Source organism: Erigeron canadensis, chromosome 8 (assembly GCF_010389155.1).
Source record: "Erigeron canadensis isolate Cc75 chromosome 8, C_canadensis_v1, whole genome shotgun sequence".
Classification (NCBI taxonomy): Eukaryota; Viridiplantae; Streptophyta; class Magnoliopsida; order Asterales; family Asteraceae; genus Erigeron; species Erigeron canadensis.
This window is the reverse complement of record NC_057768.1, coordinates 30,325,542-30,341,546: the sequence shown is the minus strand read 5'-3', so window position 1 is coordinate 30,341,546 and position 16,005 is coordinate 30,325,542. Positions and strand designations below refer to the sequence as shown.

At 33.6% G+C, this 16,005-nt stretch overlaps 2 protein-coding genes across 4 annotated transcripts; one reads left to right on the top strand and one right to left on the bottom strand.

The window, feature by feature from the left end:
* Nucleotides 1-495: 495 nt before the first annotated feature.
* On the top strand, nucleotides 496-5,795 carry LOC122579215 (probable inactive heme oxygenase 2, chloroplastic). 2 transcript variants are annotated; one of them, XM_043751333.1, is made up of 5 exons: nucleotides 496-1,080; nucleotides 4,097-4,317; nucleotides 4,408-4,515; nucleotides 4,861-4,952; nucleotides 5,683-5,795. In XM_043751333.1, exons 1-5 carry the CDS (start codon nucleotides 537-539, stop codon nucleotides 5,726-5,728), a joined length of 1,011 nt encoding a protein of 336 aa, XP_043607268.1. In that variant the 5' UTR covers nucleotides 496-536; the 3' UTR covers nucleotides 5,729-5,795. The 2 variants fall into 2 exon arrangements, with proteins under 2 accessions (XP_043607268.1, XP_043607269.1); XM_043751334.1 differs by lacking the exon at nucleotides 5,683-5,795 and having other exon boundaries at nucleotides 4,861-5,274.
* A 1,866-nt stretch (nucleotides 5,796-7,661) lies between these two features.
* LOC122579942 lies at nucleotides 7,662-14,562 on the bottom strand. Of its 2 annotated transcripts, none has more exons than XM_043752209.1 (15): nucleotides 14,508-14,562; nucleotides 12,996-13,388; nucleotides 12,663-12,888; nucleotides 11,753-11,995; nucleotides 11,556-11,668; nucleotides 11,382-11,480; nucleotides 11,179-11,266; nucleotides 10,854-11,080; nucleotides 10,555-10,739; nucleotides 9,915-10,114; nucleotides 9,504-9,836; nucleotides 9,311-9,412; nucleotides 8,776-9,225; nucleotides 8,420-8,704; nucleotides 7,662-8,062 (listed from the first exon to the last, which is right to left on the bottom strand). In XM_043752209.1, the coding sequence occupies exons 2-15, from the start codon at nucleotides 13,292-13,294 to the stop codon at nucleotides 7,853-7,855; spliced, it is 3,060 nt and encodes a 1,019-aa protein (XP_043608144.1). In that variant the 5' UTR covers nucleotides 13,295-13,388; nucleotides 14,508-14,562; the 3' UTR covers nucleotides 7,662-7,852. The 2 variants fall into 2 exon arrangements, with proteins under 2 accessions (XP_043608144.1, XP_043608143.1); XM_043752208.1 differs by lacking the exon at nucleotides 14,508-14,562 and adding an exon at nucleotides 14,196-14,339.
* Nucleotides 14,563-16,005: the final 1,443 nt, after the last annotated feature.

The following is a 16,005-nucleotide window of genomic DNA, read 5'->3' as shown; positions in this document are numbered from 1 at the left end:
CTATCTATATCTATCTATACTATATTATAAAGCAAATTCTCCCTGTCTAAATTTAAAGTTTCAACATTTACTTTCCTAAAATCTCTCTATCGATTCTATATATACTTAAAATAACTATAATACCATTTCTCTCTTTTTAAATCTCAACCAATCATTTTTTTTTCTCCTCCATAAATCATTTATTCCTCCATTTCATTCAAAATCTTTTATTTCAAAAATCATACATCGATAAATTATAAAAATTATATGGGTGTTCTTAAAATTTCATGTTCTTTCATTGGAGTTGTCATTCGATATACTTTCAACGAATTTTTTAAATCCGAAGGTGCGTACGGTTAAGCCTTTGGCTATCACACTCTATGACTTATCACATTTTATGACCTATCACCCCCACCATTTCACCGCCGCAACGCACGGGTACTCGTTTCTATGAAAACCTAAAATATAAGGGACTAAAAATGAAAATAATAAGTAAGAAAACATTTTGTCACTTCTCTCAAATTATAAGGATAACCAGACTGAAACGAAAAACCACCATGAAAACAAACATGACGTCAGCAACGGTGAACTTGCCAACATTCAGACCACCGTCCATGTTTTTAGCTCGCAACATCTTTTTTCCCACACCAACAATTTCAATAAACAACAAAAACAACATTAAATCATCAATTATCTGCAATTGCTTAAACCCCACAACAACAACCGATGACGTGTCAGCTGCGGCAAAAGAGCTGCCACCGCCGGTGAAACAGAAACGGAAAGTGTACCGGAGAATGCGTCCCGGTGAAACGAAAGGGATTACTGAAGAAATGAGATTTGTTGCCATGAAATTGCGTGACAAAAAACTTAAACTTAAAACTGATAATATGAAACAAAAAAATAAAAATGAGAATAGTGAGGATAATGAGGAGGAGGAGAAGGAGAATGGGAGTGAGAATAGTGAGAGTGAAGACGATGGTGAGACGGATGATGACGTGTCGTGGGAGCCCGAATTAGACGGGTTTATGAGGTATCTTGTTGATAGTAGGTTTATTTTTACTACGATTGAGCGCTTGGTTGACGAGTCTCAAGATGTTTCTTGTGAGTCTTCTTTTTGATTTACTACATTTTTGTTTTTGTTATATATGTGTGTATGTGAATGTGAATGTTTGATACGTGTTAGGGTTTAGGGTTTAGGGTTCTGGGTTTGGATGTTTGTTAGTATGAGTAGGATACGGATGAATGTGATCCCATAAGGCATTATTAGACGTAGGGAATGTAATTATCGAAATCTAGAGAGAGTTAAGGATGAAGCCTTAGATAAACATGAACTTGATAGGATTGTTTAGGAGACGAAATTCTAGAAGTCTTAGGATTCATGTATGTCATTATGTGAATGAGTTGGAATATATTTCTTGTTAGTTGTATTTGCTTCGTAATGTTACATATAAATTGGATTTCTTTTAAAAAATTTGAGCCATTTTTTTCAATAAGGCAATTCTAGAGAAACATATGGGAGAGGTGTTGGCCCATACATTAAGTTAGTGGTTTTTGATTCTAGTTAAAAAATTTGAGAGAATAGCAAGACTTTAAGCTTACGTACCCATGAACTTTGGTATGATTTTGTAGGTAGAAAAGTCATGGGCATCTTGTGATTCATATTTGTCAATGAATTGCCATCTGTTTCCTGTAAGCTGTACTTCTCTACATTACATATCAGTTGCATTCGTATCAATGTTTCGTTGCTTATAAGGGTTAAGGGTTTAAGGCTTATATCTTCTTGCCTTCCTCTCCGTGAATTGACATACTTATGGAATGCAAGATTCAAAAAGTTTAATATACTTTAGCCATGCCGATGGCGTGTAGCTCGCATCGTTGCCACACATACAGGAAAACCTACTTTCATCTATTCTTAATTATCATATCTGATTTTTTGAAGATACAAAAGCATTTTAAAATTTAAAACATTAGGAATAGTTTTTACTAGTTGCATAATAATCGATTGGAACACCAAAATTTTCTTTCAAGACCCTTTGTGTGTACTTTCAAACATAAAACACATGAAAGAATTGATTGATTGATTGTTGATTTGGTGAGAAAGCATTCTGAGGAGGTGGTTGCATTAGATAAACGAGATTACTACACTTGACCAAGTCAGTTTACCTTCATCTGTGACTTTAGCTACCAGCCTTTGTAATCATCTTCATTTCCAGATAAGCCTATGTTTGAGCTAATTAGTAGTGAGTTAATGCTGTATATTATTGTCAGGTTATCATATATAATAAGACTTAATAAGGAAACTAGATAAAGCTGAACTACAAAAGGGGTATCAACCTAATTTTAATGAAAAATAAGTTGTTAATTATTTTTTCCAGTTATATACTGATACTCTAGAATTATTAGTTGCTTTAGTTTATCCAGAATAACTTTTTTTTGACCCCAGCTGCTATTAAAGACGTTGTAACCTTAGATAGACATAAATTTGATAGGTCTGTAGGCCTAGAATCATTCATCTGGCCACACATTATGGAGTTGTCCAAAACCTACCCCCAAGTGTCCACAAGGCTATCATCTCAGAATTTGTACTCGAAAGCAAGTTTGGGCCACACATTGTGAGGTCAAAGGGTAAAGGGGACGACTTTAAATTGACCCGATTGTAGTTCTACATGTGCTCAAGGCTTTAATTGAGACTCTCAATCATGCCTTCTATAGCAAGTTCCTATCCTCCATGTTCACCATCAATCTATCACCCAAGTCTATTATCCAATTGCAGTTGGTGGAATCCATTGGTCAGGCCTCTGTTTTAGTTAATTAGATACTTTTCAAGAATTAGATTTTGGTTGCACAAGTTGCCACTACAAGTGTTATATCATTGGATAACCATGAACTCAGTAGCCCATCACTGTCCACACATACTAAAATGGAGTCTCTTTGTATTTGTATTTGCAATCATATTAGGCCACATTGTGGAATGGGTTGACTTTAACTTAACCCACTTATAGCTCTAAAACATATGTGATTAATTGGCAATCATGGCTTCTCCAGAAAGTTCCTTTTCTCGGTGTTCACCATCACATGGGTCTATTATGATTATCCAATCTCAGTTAAAGGAATCCATTGTTCTTCCTAAGACCATTCAAACCAAGTGGAGTGACATATATATTGATTGGGGAAGTCTTCCACAGTGCAGGGTGGTTGCGATATTGATCCTGCTTTTATATTTATGAAAATTGTAAAACCATATTATACTCTTGTAAGATCTTTGCTAGTTAATTAAGTAAAAATCTTGACAAGTTGGATTAATACATATTAGTATCTTAGAACCATGAGCTTATCCTTTCAGATTATTATGAGTTAGGTTATTGTTTGGCTTGACCCTATTGTATAGATGGACCCTGAAAAATAACATAGCCAATCAATCTAAGGATGGAATAAAATGTTGGGTCTTGAGAGGTTATTAAGTCATAAAAATGGAAATAAAAATAAAGTTGCAGGACAAGCGTGAAGTTTGCTTCTTTGTTTATCTATTGTGTTCTCTGCTTGAACTTTTAGTGATGTTTTTACTTTGATCTGAACTTGTAGCTTTTGAGCTTGTAGTTCCAGACTCTTGGTAAGATGTTCAATGAAGTCACTCGGCAGTCTCTTAATTCCTGACCTTTGAGTTTTGAGTTGCCTTTTTGTATTCTATGACTTGTTTAGAGTTTCCACTCTTTAGTTTCATGTTGTGTTATTCTGATGTACAGTTTCTATTACAGTAGTGAATCTTGTATCTATTTTAGATAACAAAATCACAACAGTTAGAATTGATAAAAATACTAACGAAGTACTAAACACGGATATATGTCCTTAAATCATGAGTCTAACACCAAGTATCATCAGTCTATAGGAGCCAAACAACCTGAGTCCTTATTTAGTCTTGTTTTTATATCATGGCCATAGACAACAACTATACCCAATCCCTTTGAAGGCGGGTAATGGACATCACAGCCATAGAGTCATCGTATATTATGACTGCTGTCATTTTTCATGAAGTTTGATAGAACTATGAATTTATAAGTTTACATTGGTACCTCAAATATAGACATTGTGTAACTTCTCTGTTTTACCCTTTCTGCAGTTGCCTACTTCAGAAATACCGGATTGGAAAGATCTGAAAGTTTTACAAAGGATATAGATTTGCTTAGCGAACAGTTAACTATCCCGGAACCTCTGTTTACTAGTAAAAAGTATGTGAAGTATTTGGAGGATCTTGCAGCCGAAAGCCCTCCTTTGTTTTTCTGTCATCTCTACAATATATACTTCTCCCACATGGCAGGTGGCCAAGTGATTGCGAGAAAGGTTTGTTATTTTTGTGTGGTAGTTTATTTATTAATGTAATATTATCAAGCAACCAAGTCTTGTTAAGTTGCCTTTTGATACTGAACATAGGTATCTGAAAAATTACTAGAAGGAAGAGAGCTCGCGATTTGCCAGTGGCCAGGGGACCCCGAAGAGTTATTGAAGGGCATGAGAGACAAGCTCAATGCTCTTGGACAGGTCATTACCTAAAGCTTGTTCTATTGTGTCACTTAAAATCTCAACCAAAACAATATACTCCATTTAATATATTTTTTTTTTGAAACCAAACCGTCTAGATTGTCAAACCAAAACCAATTCAGGCGGTTTGGTTTGGCTGGTTAAACAGTTACGAGTACAATTTTTTAAAATTCAACATATAAAACCATGTACTAATATGCAGCATGCTAACATTCAGTCACAACTTGTAAGATTTGAAATAGCCTCTCATCTTGTTAAATCATATATATAATGATATGATTATTGGATTATGCATGTTTCTTATATTAAATTTTTGATGTAAACTTCTACAATCATTCATTGCAGCATTGGACACGAGATGAGAAAAACAGATGCTTAAAAGAAACAAGCAAGTGTTTCATGTACATGGGGACGATAATTCGTCTCATCATCATGCGGTAAACCAAAACGTTCATTCATTTCGCCTCTAATATATTGTGCTTTCCAATCGGATGGCTGGAGTCTTGGATATTTTTCTTTGGTGAGGGAACTGGCTGGTGTTGCTGCAACATTAAGGACTAGCATTAACAAAACAATAGAATATGCCCAACTTAAAGATAGTTTGTAGGTGGCAGTAGCTTGTAATCATTTACTTGGGATGTAATATCTGGTTTAGAGAGGATCGGCATTTTGGGGAGCCTGTAAAAAAGAAAGCTTCCTTTCTTTTTTCTTTTAGAGGACCGCTTTCAGAACATTAATTTGAAACAAATTCCAATCTTATTTCTTGTGTATGGCTATGCTCAAAGGCATGAAGAACACAACAAAAAAAAATACTCAACCGATGTTCATCTAAATTTTGAAAAATCATCATTCATTAGTAACAAACCATATATAGAAACACATTTATAAACACATATAACAGATTTATTTGCATGAGCCTATAGAGGATATATATATGAATCACCAAGCATTCATGAATGTGCTGAAAGATCTCCTTTTAGTTGAACTTCATATATCAATGCTAGGTAAGTATCACTGATGCAACTGATATCCTAGCAAACAAGAGTTGAAAATTAAAAAGTTAAAAAAAAATAATAATAATTAGAACAATGCAGTTTCCTCGTTTGGTGATCTGTGTTGCAATCACATATATCATTGTCAGAGTTGTAAAAGATCATGTTGATGCAGTGTTCTCCATCAAAAATACGAGCATGGTGCTCGCACAATGCAGTGAAGGTGGTGGGGAAGACGGTCTAGTGGTGTCGGTGATGGTACTATTGGTGGTGGTGATGGTGTCAAGGTGTAGGTTGATATAATTGTGATAGTGAAAAATTTTAGAAGATAAAAGCTTAAAGTGTAAATTATTTTATTAAGTGCAAATTTGGTATTTTATAAAAACTCTTTTTATAGTAAGTGTTTATTAAAGGTAATTTAGTAATTTTGTATGTAATTATTTTGTAATTATATACCTTCTAAAAAGTAACTTACTATGTACAACTTATTATGCTTACTGTACATTGTGTCTGCTGTACAACTTTTGTTGCATCTTTTACCACTTTCGAACATGGAAGTATCTACATAATAACATTCTATAGTATCTAATGTCTTCTCTTTACCTGAACTTATTTCTCTTTACCTGCATATATAGTTTACTCAAAAAAATAACAGTAACCTACTTTACTCAAAGTATCTGTGTCTTCTCACCTTTTGTAACAGCAGTAAAGTTCTAAAGCTATCAAGTATGTTTCTTTCTTTTATATTTTCCATTACTAAATTAGATTTACATTACTTCAAACAAAATACAATTCAAACATAAATTAATTTTACTGTTCTTCTTTGATAAATTCAAACATCAATTTGTTTTATTGTTCTTTCTTTTTTTATTTCTCAATAAATAAAGTTTTAAAGGATTTCTTCTTTTTTAGGGCTTTTTAAATGATTTGTATCTAGTCTTTTTTTGAATGCAACTCTTAAACGATAAACACTTCAGAGATGCATTCCCAAACACTCTCTTATAAGGGTATCGCGTTATCAAAAGGCTAAAGGCTAATATAGTAATTTTGTTAAGCAACAGGTTAACACGAATGGCACAAGATTTTTACTCGCTTACTCTATACCACATAACTCTCAATTTTTTTAACTTTTTTCATGATAGTTTCATTTTTCTTATTTTTCACCACATAACTTTTAGATTTTTTCCCTTTGTCAACAAAGTTTCTTTTTCTTAACTTTTTACCATATAATTTTAAATTTTCAACTTCATTCACCAAAACTAAGTGGAAAATTCAATTTCTGAAAAAAAATCTCGTGGCAATGCGCGGGGTATTTTCTAGTTAAATACTAAAAATGAAGAGTGTGATAGTTTTTATAAAGGTGTATATAAATATTGAAAGGGCCAACGTAAATGTCACTTGGATAGGCATAAATGGGTCCCAGCAAGTTCAACAAAATGACAGATGCTTCATTTCCTTTCCATGTATGCAATCCTTTTCAACAATTTTCAATCTGATTCGTGTGGTGTTCACGTTCCTGAACAGATTAGTGTTGGATGACGTTGCCTTCCAGTTACAAAAGTTTATGCTTTGGCATTATTATAGTACAGATAAAGCTACAAACCTGGTCTGAAAATATGGGTTATCTCACCAAGGGTTCCTTTTTGTGTGCATTGGAAACAAAAGAGTTCGGAGAAGATAATGACAGGGTGAACTATCCAAAAGCGAATTGATAAAAATACCACAGATTTTAATAAATACAATACAACTTCGGAAAATAATTAATCAACCTAACTCGTATGCCTAAAAATCAACCTAAAACTTTAAGAATTTGACACGTGAATTCCACTAATTCTCTTTTCTAATCTTGTCTCCTGCATTTTCCACATGTTATCGTCCTATGATTAGTTTGATTTGTAGGTATACAAATTAGGTTGATTCATACTTGTATAATTCATAAAACTGTACACTGTTATATTTATCACAAAGGGTGGTCGGTTTATGGATTCCCCAAAAAACAAGACATAAGGCAACGGAACACTCAGAACTAAAATAAACTAGAACTGAGTTTTATCAGTGTTTTTTTTTTTTTTTTCTCTGAACAGCAGACAAGTTTTATCAGTTGTAACTTGTAACCTTTGTTTAGACTATATCTATACGTTGAGCATACTCATGTCAACAAAATTTGCAACTTACTCTTTGATTAGAATACAAAATATTCACATTAAACTAACTTCTCTGAATTAAGTATCCTACATTGTCTCGTGAGCAACACAAGTATACACTTTTTTGTTCTCTAACTACACGTCGTCCACCCCTAAGTCTCTACCTCAAAATAATTTTTTAAACTATTTTAAGCTAAATTGTCAGTGAGATGCTGACCCATTAACTGCTGCTACTTGCAATTTGTCCATTGGTTGAATGACAAAATGATCAACGATCCTAACTGTATTTACAGGATCCTGATGAAAAGCATTTGCCCTCCACTTGCTTGGAAACTTTCTATGGTGGCTTGCCTGCTGCGGCTGTTTCACCTCATTTTCCCACTCGGGATCTAGCTTCCATTCCTTTGGAACCTGCATATTCGAATGTTTATCAGCCATGAAAGAGATGGATCATGGATGTCACTTAATGAATCTAATGTTTAGATGTGGCAAAAAGCCAAAAAGGATAAATCTAATAAGTAGGATAATAGGTCAGAACCGGTCATTTTTAACGGACCACCTTTTTTAGATACCATTAAAGAGTAATATACGCGTACAAATTATGCATACAACAGTTTAGGCGTCTTTCAATCATTCAACATGTTTCCATTTTTTATTTAAATAAGTATTACCCCTTATTCTACACATTAGAGATAAAGCATGGCCCGAATAGACAAATTCACAAGTAACTAGGTTGAAGTCCCGCCTATGGGTATAAAAAGATAATACCTTGTCAACTGCCAGAGTGAAGATTTCCAGATCACCATCCTCCTTGATGTGGAACCGTGTGAAAGATTTGTAATTTGCAATACGTAGTGAGGAAAACGCTTCGTCAAAGTGCAAGTGAAGCCAATTGATACAAATATATAAGTAGCTTCCAAATACAAGGGAAACTACAGGTGTCGAGAAGACCCAGAAATATAAAAACACAGATGCATAATATATGGCTGCACCCCCTCGTGAGAGTGAAACCATCCCATTCTTGCATATATTGCTCCGTGTCACAGCCATCACCTGATTATTGCACAACAATTAATTAACACAGCTGAAAAGAAAAAATGGTACCAAAATTATATAAACCGAACCTCTGGAACATCAAAAGCCGACATGAGATATTTGATACATGCCGGATAAAAGCCAAAAGTCCATTGCTCTATACGGGTCCGAAGACCCGTAGGGTCAGGAAAGTGCTCACTTTCCACCGATCTGTACCATTCATATAATGTGTGATAACCCGAAGTAGCCAAAAGGTTATGTTGAACGCATAATTCAACACCTAATTCCATAAGTAGCATGAGAATTAAAGCAGCTGAAAGGTGTGCTGAAACATGCAGAACTCCGATTACTACTTTTCTTTTTCGTGATACTTTGGAAGGAACAAATGATATTGCAGCCACTAACAGTAACATCGCACCCGCAGATGACACATACGATTGCCCAAGCATATACATAAAAGCATCCCACACTGTGCTAAAAAAGCTCCTAACATGGCCCGTAAATGTATCATCTTTCTGTAAGATATGGCCAAGATTGCACTGAAAAACAAACGTGAAAAAACTATAAGGAAGTATTCTCGATCTTCAAGTACAGATTTATGGGGAATATTAGCAGAATATATACCTGTGGGAACATCGAAAAGGCCAATATGAAGTAAATGAACCCGCCAATGAAGTCAAACTGCCAGTTTTTCTTCCGGAACTTCAAGATATTACCAAGAGCAATCTGCATCGCACAATTTAGCTCTAAATTAATCAGGCCTGTAATTATTTTAGTACTAAAACACATTGTTTTATAAAACAAAAGACGCACTTACCCTGCTTGAATCTTCAACTTCAGGATAAGCAGCTTTCATTTCATAAGCTGTACCATATGCTTTATCAAAATTACGGAATGTGTGTGTAGGATGTAAGAAGGCCCCACCGCAACCATTCACAAGTAAATGTTGTATCGAGTCGGGATTTTCAGTTGGAACACGAGTATGACGCATGTAATGATGTAAATCACCAGCCATTCGAAGTTTACACCTTCCTTTTAAACGATCTTTTACAAGATGTGAAACATTCTTTCCAGTGACATCATCCCAGTACCAATCCAGAATCCAATTTGGTTCATGTGTCATGATGATCACAGAATCGTTTTCTTTGACCTGGAAAAATAGATAACAATGATATACAAACCCTCACCAACACAAATCTGGAATTTATTGAAACAAAAATAGATTTACCTTTTCCGTTATTAATTCCGCAAAGAACTTGAACTGATAAACATCAATGTCACAATGAAGAGCTAAATCAAGGCCAAAAACCCACCATCCCTTTGGAAGCTTCAAAGCAAAGTAGCTTTTCTTTTGAGGCATTAACCATCCACCTAACCAGCTCTTGTGACAAATGTACCTCATAAAAGTTTGGAGTCCATCAAACCAATCTGTAAAACCACAAAATTTTTAAAAAAGAAAACAGGAAGATTCAGATAGTAGAGCATAGATGGTGTCTAGATTTGCATTTTAGAACCAATTATCTTATAACAAAGTAGCAACCTCGGGATTAAATAACAGAGAAACAAGATTTGCTTATATTTTTTTTTACTTTAAAGGACAAGTTCCGTACTGGCTGCAAGGAAAATGATTATATAACGATCAAATAGGATTACTCATCCAGCAGACCGCCACTTCTCTTGACTTAATTTGAGAGATTTCTATTGTTATTTCACAAGTCACTACGTTATCATGAAAATGACATTTTTCTTCATATAACTACTTCATGCATCAGGCAGAACCCATCCAAACACACCTTCAAGATGCCACTATTTTATACGAGTAATGGTTGAATGAAAAGAAGTAAAAGATATTGTCAAACAAGACCAACCATGGTTTCCTGGGATTAAGAAGCATTGTGGCCCATCATATTGTTTCAAATCAGACACACCAGATGGTAATTCGGGCTTGTCTACAGCAATATGAACATCTTTATACCACAAAGGTGGCTGAAGAGCATACTCAAAAGGACGAAAAAATCGTTTTTCATAAGTCGATGCTGACGGATTAGGATACCTGAAAGAAACCCGACAACAATTATAGAAAATAAAAGCTAACAATATAAAAGAAACATACATTTCTTCAGAGAACCATATATCATTACGAAGGAAGGGTGGGTGTGGAGCTTACGCAAGATCGCCTCCAATAAGGAGGAGGTCTCCACGAGGCAATGGTTGTGTAGAATCATCATCAAAGGCATAAAGTGTAGGTTGAGCAAGAAGTCGAGCTACAGAGTAGGAGGAGTTCCCACCATCACCAGTGTCGGCCATAAAATCAAACCACAGGTGTTCTTTTTCACTAAGATGATCATATAAAAAATCTTCTCTTGCACCTTCGTGAACTCTACTCATTGCCGCCTATGTAGGAAGCAATACAAGGTCATCAACAGACTATTAAATATTTAACACTTTTCTGAAGTAAAAAAACTAAAGGAGTAGATGGAAAGATATTAAACCTGCATCATCCGCATATCAAATCTTCCAACGAATACAGTCACAGATACAAGGAGGTCAAACACAGTCTTGAATAAATCAGCTGACGTCCTGCAACATGCATATATACACACGTAACTATAGATAGAGATACATATATATGAAGCAAATACATATACATACATACACAAAAAACATAAATAAAAGACAAGAGAGGAATATATACCCCGAATACCAAGGTACCATATCCAAGAAATTAGGTTTCATCTGCTTGTTCTTCAACTTCTCAGTTTTCTCAACTGACAAAGGATGAGTAAGAGCCCATCTGATGATCGAATTAAATAATTAGACATCCCCAAGTTTTCTAACTTTTTGCTGTAATAAAAAACGACACACTTACCCCGTTGATCTTTCCACCACATAATTAGCCATATAAAGACCTATAAAGGTTGCCCATAATGAATAAATTGGGGAAATTTCATCTGATGACTCACATGGACCAGTACAAGAAAACTGAAAGCAGGGGAAAGGGTAAGTTAACACATAATCAGATCCATAAAGATATATGAATAAGGTGGAAAAAGCACTAAATCATACTTCTCCATATATAACCCACTTAGAGAGGAATGGATAATCACTGGCAGACCCGACTGGAGCAAACCATGATTTGCAAATCTCATCTTTTAACTCGTACATTTTAAGAAATTTCGATAGCCATATGCTTGGTTCCCCTTTCTTCCAGAGTGAAAACAGGCCAGAATCTCTTCTTCCCAATCGTTTTTCATTTAAAGCCTGATTGCCACAGTGGCTATAAAATACACAGCAAGCCACGCTTAAGACCTACACAAATAACCACACCATCAAAACTGAAACCATCAAATGATACACACAACTTATTACAGAAATGGAGAGCCTAGAGGTGTAAACTTCGGCTGATTTACTATTACATAAGTTGAGTTGAATTATGCTTTGAATCTAAAGGGCAATACAAATTATAGCTTATAAGGAAACATGTGAAATGATTTGAAGGGGTTAAAAGTAGAAAGTGCACATTTAATTTATAAAGCCTAGTAAATCATTTTATTCATAAAGTAGATTAGTATTGATAATTTGATATAACTCAATTTTAACAATCATATTAGACACCCTAAAGAAGATTGAATGACACGTGTTTTGTTTCTTTTACACAATCCCATTTCCTTAAAAAATTAACCATCAGGCATTTGCTTAGAAAAAAACTTGAATCACAAATTACTAATGTAACCCTCCTTTTTATTTTGAAAGTATTACACGATTGCCATCTCAATCTAATGAATCAATTTATAATGTTGATGTAAATATTTATTAAAACTTTAATTTGCATAGAGTCTGTATTGGATAAGTCTACCTGCACCAACCCAATTCAACAGCAGGAATATTACCTGTTTTGACCCATTACCCAGATTGTCCACCCTGCAAAATTTTGATACCTCTAATAGAACCCAAAAATGTAATCAGCAAGACTTACCGCACAATTTTGAAGAATGGTCAAGATCGCGGGTCTCCTGCCTGCCACACGAGAAACAAGACCCACATACCAAAGGGCCAGAAAAACTAAGTGGAAAACAAGAAGTACCAAAATAGAAGACATGTATATTGTCAAAAATAACGAAAGATTCATTCTCATATCCACTCCCATTGACTGAAAACTAGGAAGATGGTATACAGCCGCTACTAATATCCACCCTATATACCTGCATACACACACGCGCGCGCACACACACATTATTAGCCCTCAAACTATCAGTACACGCCTAAAAAATTGATGAAAAAGATTGATGAAAGCTATAAAGCAACTAACCATCGACTGAAATTTGAATAGCTTGGCTTTATTGTCTTCCCTACAAAAGGCGATGAAAAGAAATAGAAAAACCCGAGTAAGCATGCGTACATTGACCACCACTTGATGTTTTTGTCTAACTTTTGGATGAGTGTATGCATGTTGTCTGATGAAATAAAAAACAGACAACCAATAGCAACTGCAATGATCGCATGGCGGGAATGCTCATGGGGATAAGGGTATGTGTGAGTTAAAATTGTTCTGACTTTCTGCATGTTAATATTATCTAGTAGACCACCATGATCTCTATCCAAGCCCATATTTGACTTTATGTCTGATAAACAGCCTTTGATTTACAATAATTTCATATACTTGATGAGATTCTAATCTGTTGTTGCGAGCAGCTTCAGGATCCTGAAAATTTGCCAGCATACGGAATTCAGAACTATATGGTAACTGTTTATTCTAACTTGAAGTCAAAAAACAAAGCTGTTTTAAGTTTCAGCTATACTGGTTACCAAAATGATTCTATTATGATATAGGATCAATACTCGGATTCAAAGAAATAGGTTAAGGAGTTGGCAGTATAACTAAAATTTATTTAATCGCAAAACTACATAGCTATCACTAACTTTAAGCACTTGACTATCAATATGATTCTGATTCTTCAAACCACAATAACCAGATTAAAAAGTAGCATGCTAATACCCTCGCAGTGACTTGCGAACGTAATTAAGTCGGAAAAAAGTGTCTAGGTGATATGTTGCCCCTAATTACTAATGGCCAAAATAACCAAATTTCGAAAAACTTATAATAAAAATAACTATCAAATCAAAACAGACATAAGAAAAAACCACATAAGTATCCCCATCTTTATCTATGCACTTTATTATTACTATTTGATTCAGATTCTTTAACTAGCAATAATAACTGGAAACAAAATAAATGGCATACAGAAGCCACATCAATATCATCATGTGTATAATATATACCTCAAAAAATGATAAAATTATGTCACTTTCCGAATATTCTCAACATACCCTTTTTATAGCTACATCAATTATAATCAAACCCAAAAACATAAAACAGCTAAAAATGCTTGCTGATCAAGATCATACTTTTATGTGCAAAAAAAAAACATCTAAAATTCTAAACTAATTCTGAACAGAAAGAGATAGATATACATACATATATAGATAGATAGATAAAAAAAAAAAGTACCTTGATGAGTCAAGAAATTTTTTATGAAGAAAGTGATGCATGTGTGTTAGATATATAGATATATTCTATATATATATATTGGGGGTGGGGATTATTGAGAAGTATCAAAGAATGTCTGCTAAGAACATATTTCTAAACAAAACAGCATATTCTTTTTCCATACACTATATATATTATGTATGTATATATGTAAGTTTGGGTTTAGAAAGCAGAAAGTGGGGGTGGGTTAAGTTTGATTGAAGATGTGAGAAATTAAATAAATTAATTAATTAATGTTAATAATAAGAGTAATTTGGGAATGTGATTACTTACACATGATGATAACAATTTGAACACGTATAATATATGGGTATAATTAAGATTGCTTGGTTGATGTTAGAATTAAGGAAAAAGAAAGGAAAATGTGAATGATGGGCAGGCTGTCTGATTATGACTTTTGCTAGACATTTCACTTTTTAAGGTTTGTTTTTTATGTTTTGTGTTATTGGGTTTTGGTAATGGTTGGTTTGGTTATTTTGCCATGGTCGGTGAACACGACAGCATCTTTTTGTTAAAACTTTGTTTAAATCTGTTTTTAATACTCGTAGTAGTTAAGATCGTTAAACAAAATTAATTTTTGAAAAACTTTTATATCCCAAATCTATATCTATCAATTATTACTCGTAATAAAAATCTTTTAAAATTGGAGTAACTTCATAGGTAAAATTAGTGATCTCAATTAAAAATCAAATATCAAGATTCAAATTTGATATTTGAATTTTAACCCTTGATTTTGGTCAAAATATTGAGAATTGTCTAACTTCACCTATGAAGTTATCTCAACTTTAGAGGATCTTAATCGGATAAGAATCCTCTAAAGTTGTAATAACTTCATTGGTAAAGTTGGAGGATCTCAACCATTATATTAAAATCAAAAGTAAGGAGTCAAATTTGATTTTTGAATTTAACCTTTGATTTCAATCCAAGATTAAAAATTGTTTAACTCTATGTATAAAATTATTACAACTTTAGAGAATTTCAATCCATCTTAATCCATCTATCTATATTATATATAAAGGGATAATGATTAAAATTTTGTAGATTTTTAATATGAAACTCCTCACATCATAATATTTCAATCAATTAAAACATAAGGTCTAAATCATTTAGTTATTTAAAAAGATGTTAAAATTTTCATATGTAAGGAATTCTACATTGATTCTTAAGTTTTAACATTTGATCAATAATTAACATACACAACTTTTATATTAAAACATAATCTAGATAACCAAAATCATAATAAATTACCAAAATAATCTAAAGTTTTTAAGTGTTTACAAAATACCTACAAAATCGCAAACCAGATTCGAGAATCACATAATGAGTCAAATAAAAAACCAACGGTTTTCTCATATTCAACATGAGCTTTAGTTATCTATGTTAAAATTGTGTAACACAAAATATCCACAAATATATCGGTTTGCGCAAACTACATAATTGCAAACCGATGATTTTGGCCCCTTTTGTAATTTCTTAATTCGATTTACGATTTTGTGAAGACTCAATTCATATATCAGGTCTATAATTTCTTTCTATCTTAAACATCAATGACTTTCAAACTTAAGAGAAAAGACTTGCAACAATGACTATATTCTCTATTTAGCCTTTCTTTTTATTACTTTTTTGTGAAAGTAAAGTTATAAATGTACTCTTAAAATAAAGAATTTATATTATATCAAAATTAGATTTAAAAAAGTTGTTCACCTTACTCCCACACTAAAAAAAGCCACTGATTATAAAATAAGTAAGATGTATTAAACCAATCTTAAAA

Bases quoted from the DNA above. Each gene is read 5' to 3' on its own strand.
- LOC122579215 (XM_043751333.1), top strand. From the start codon at position 537: ATGAAAACAAACATGACGTCAGCAACGGTGAACTTGCCAACATTCAGA. The intron at 4,318-4,407 runs GTTTGTTATTTT...TACTGAACATAG, and splicing joins GCCAAGTGATTGCGAGAAAG to GTATCTGAAAAATTACTAGA. The intron at 4,516-4,860 runs GTCATTACCTAA...CATTCATTGCAG, and splicing joins AGCTCAATGCTCTTGGACAG to CATTGGACACGAGATGAGAA.
- LOC122579942 (XM_043752209.1), bottom strand. From the start codon at position 13,294: ATGGGCTTGGATAGAGATCATGGTGGTCTACTAGATAATATTAACATG. The intron at 9,837-9,914 runs GTAAATCTATTT...CTATTTTTCCAG, and splicing joins CGGAATTAATAACGGAAAAG to GTCAAAGAAAACGATTCTGT. The intron at 9,226-9,310 runs GTATATATTCTG...TTTGTTTTTCAG, and splicing joins CCTTTTCGATGTTCCCACAG to TGCAATCTTGGCCATATCTT.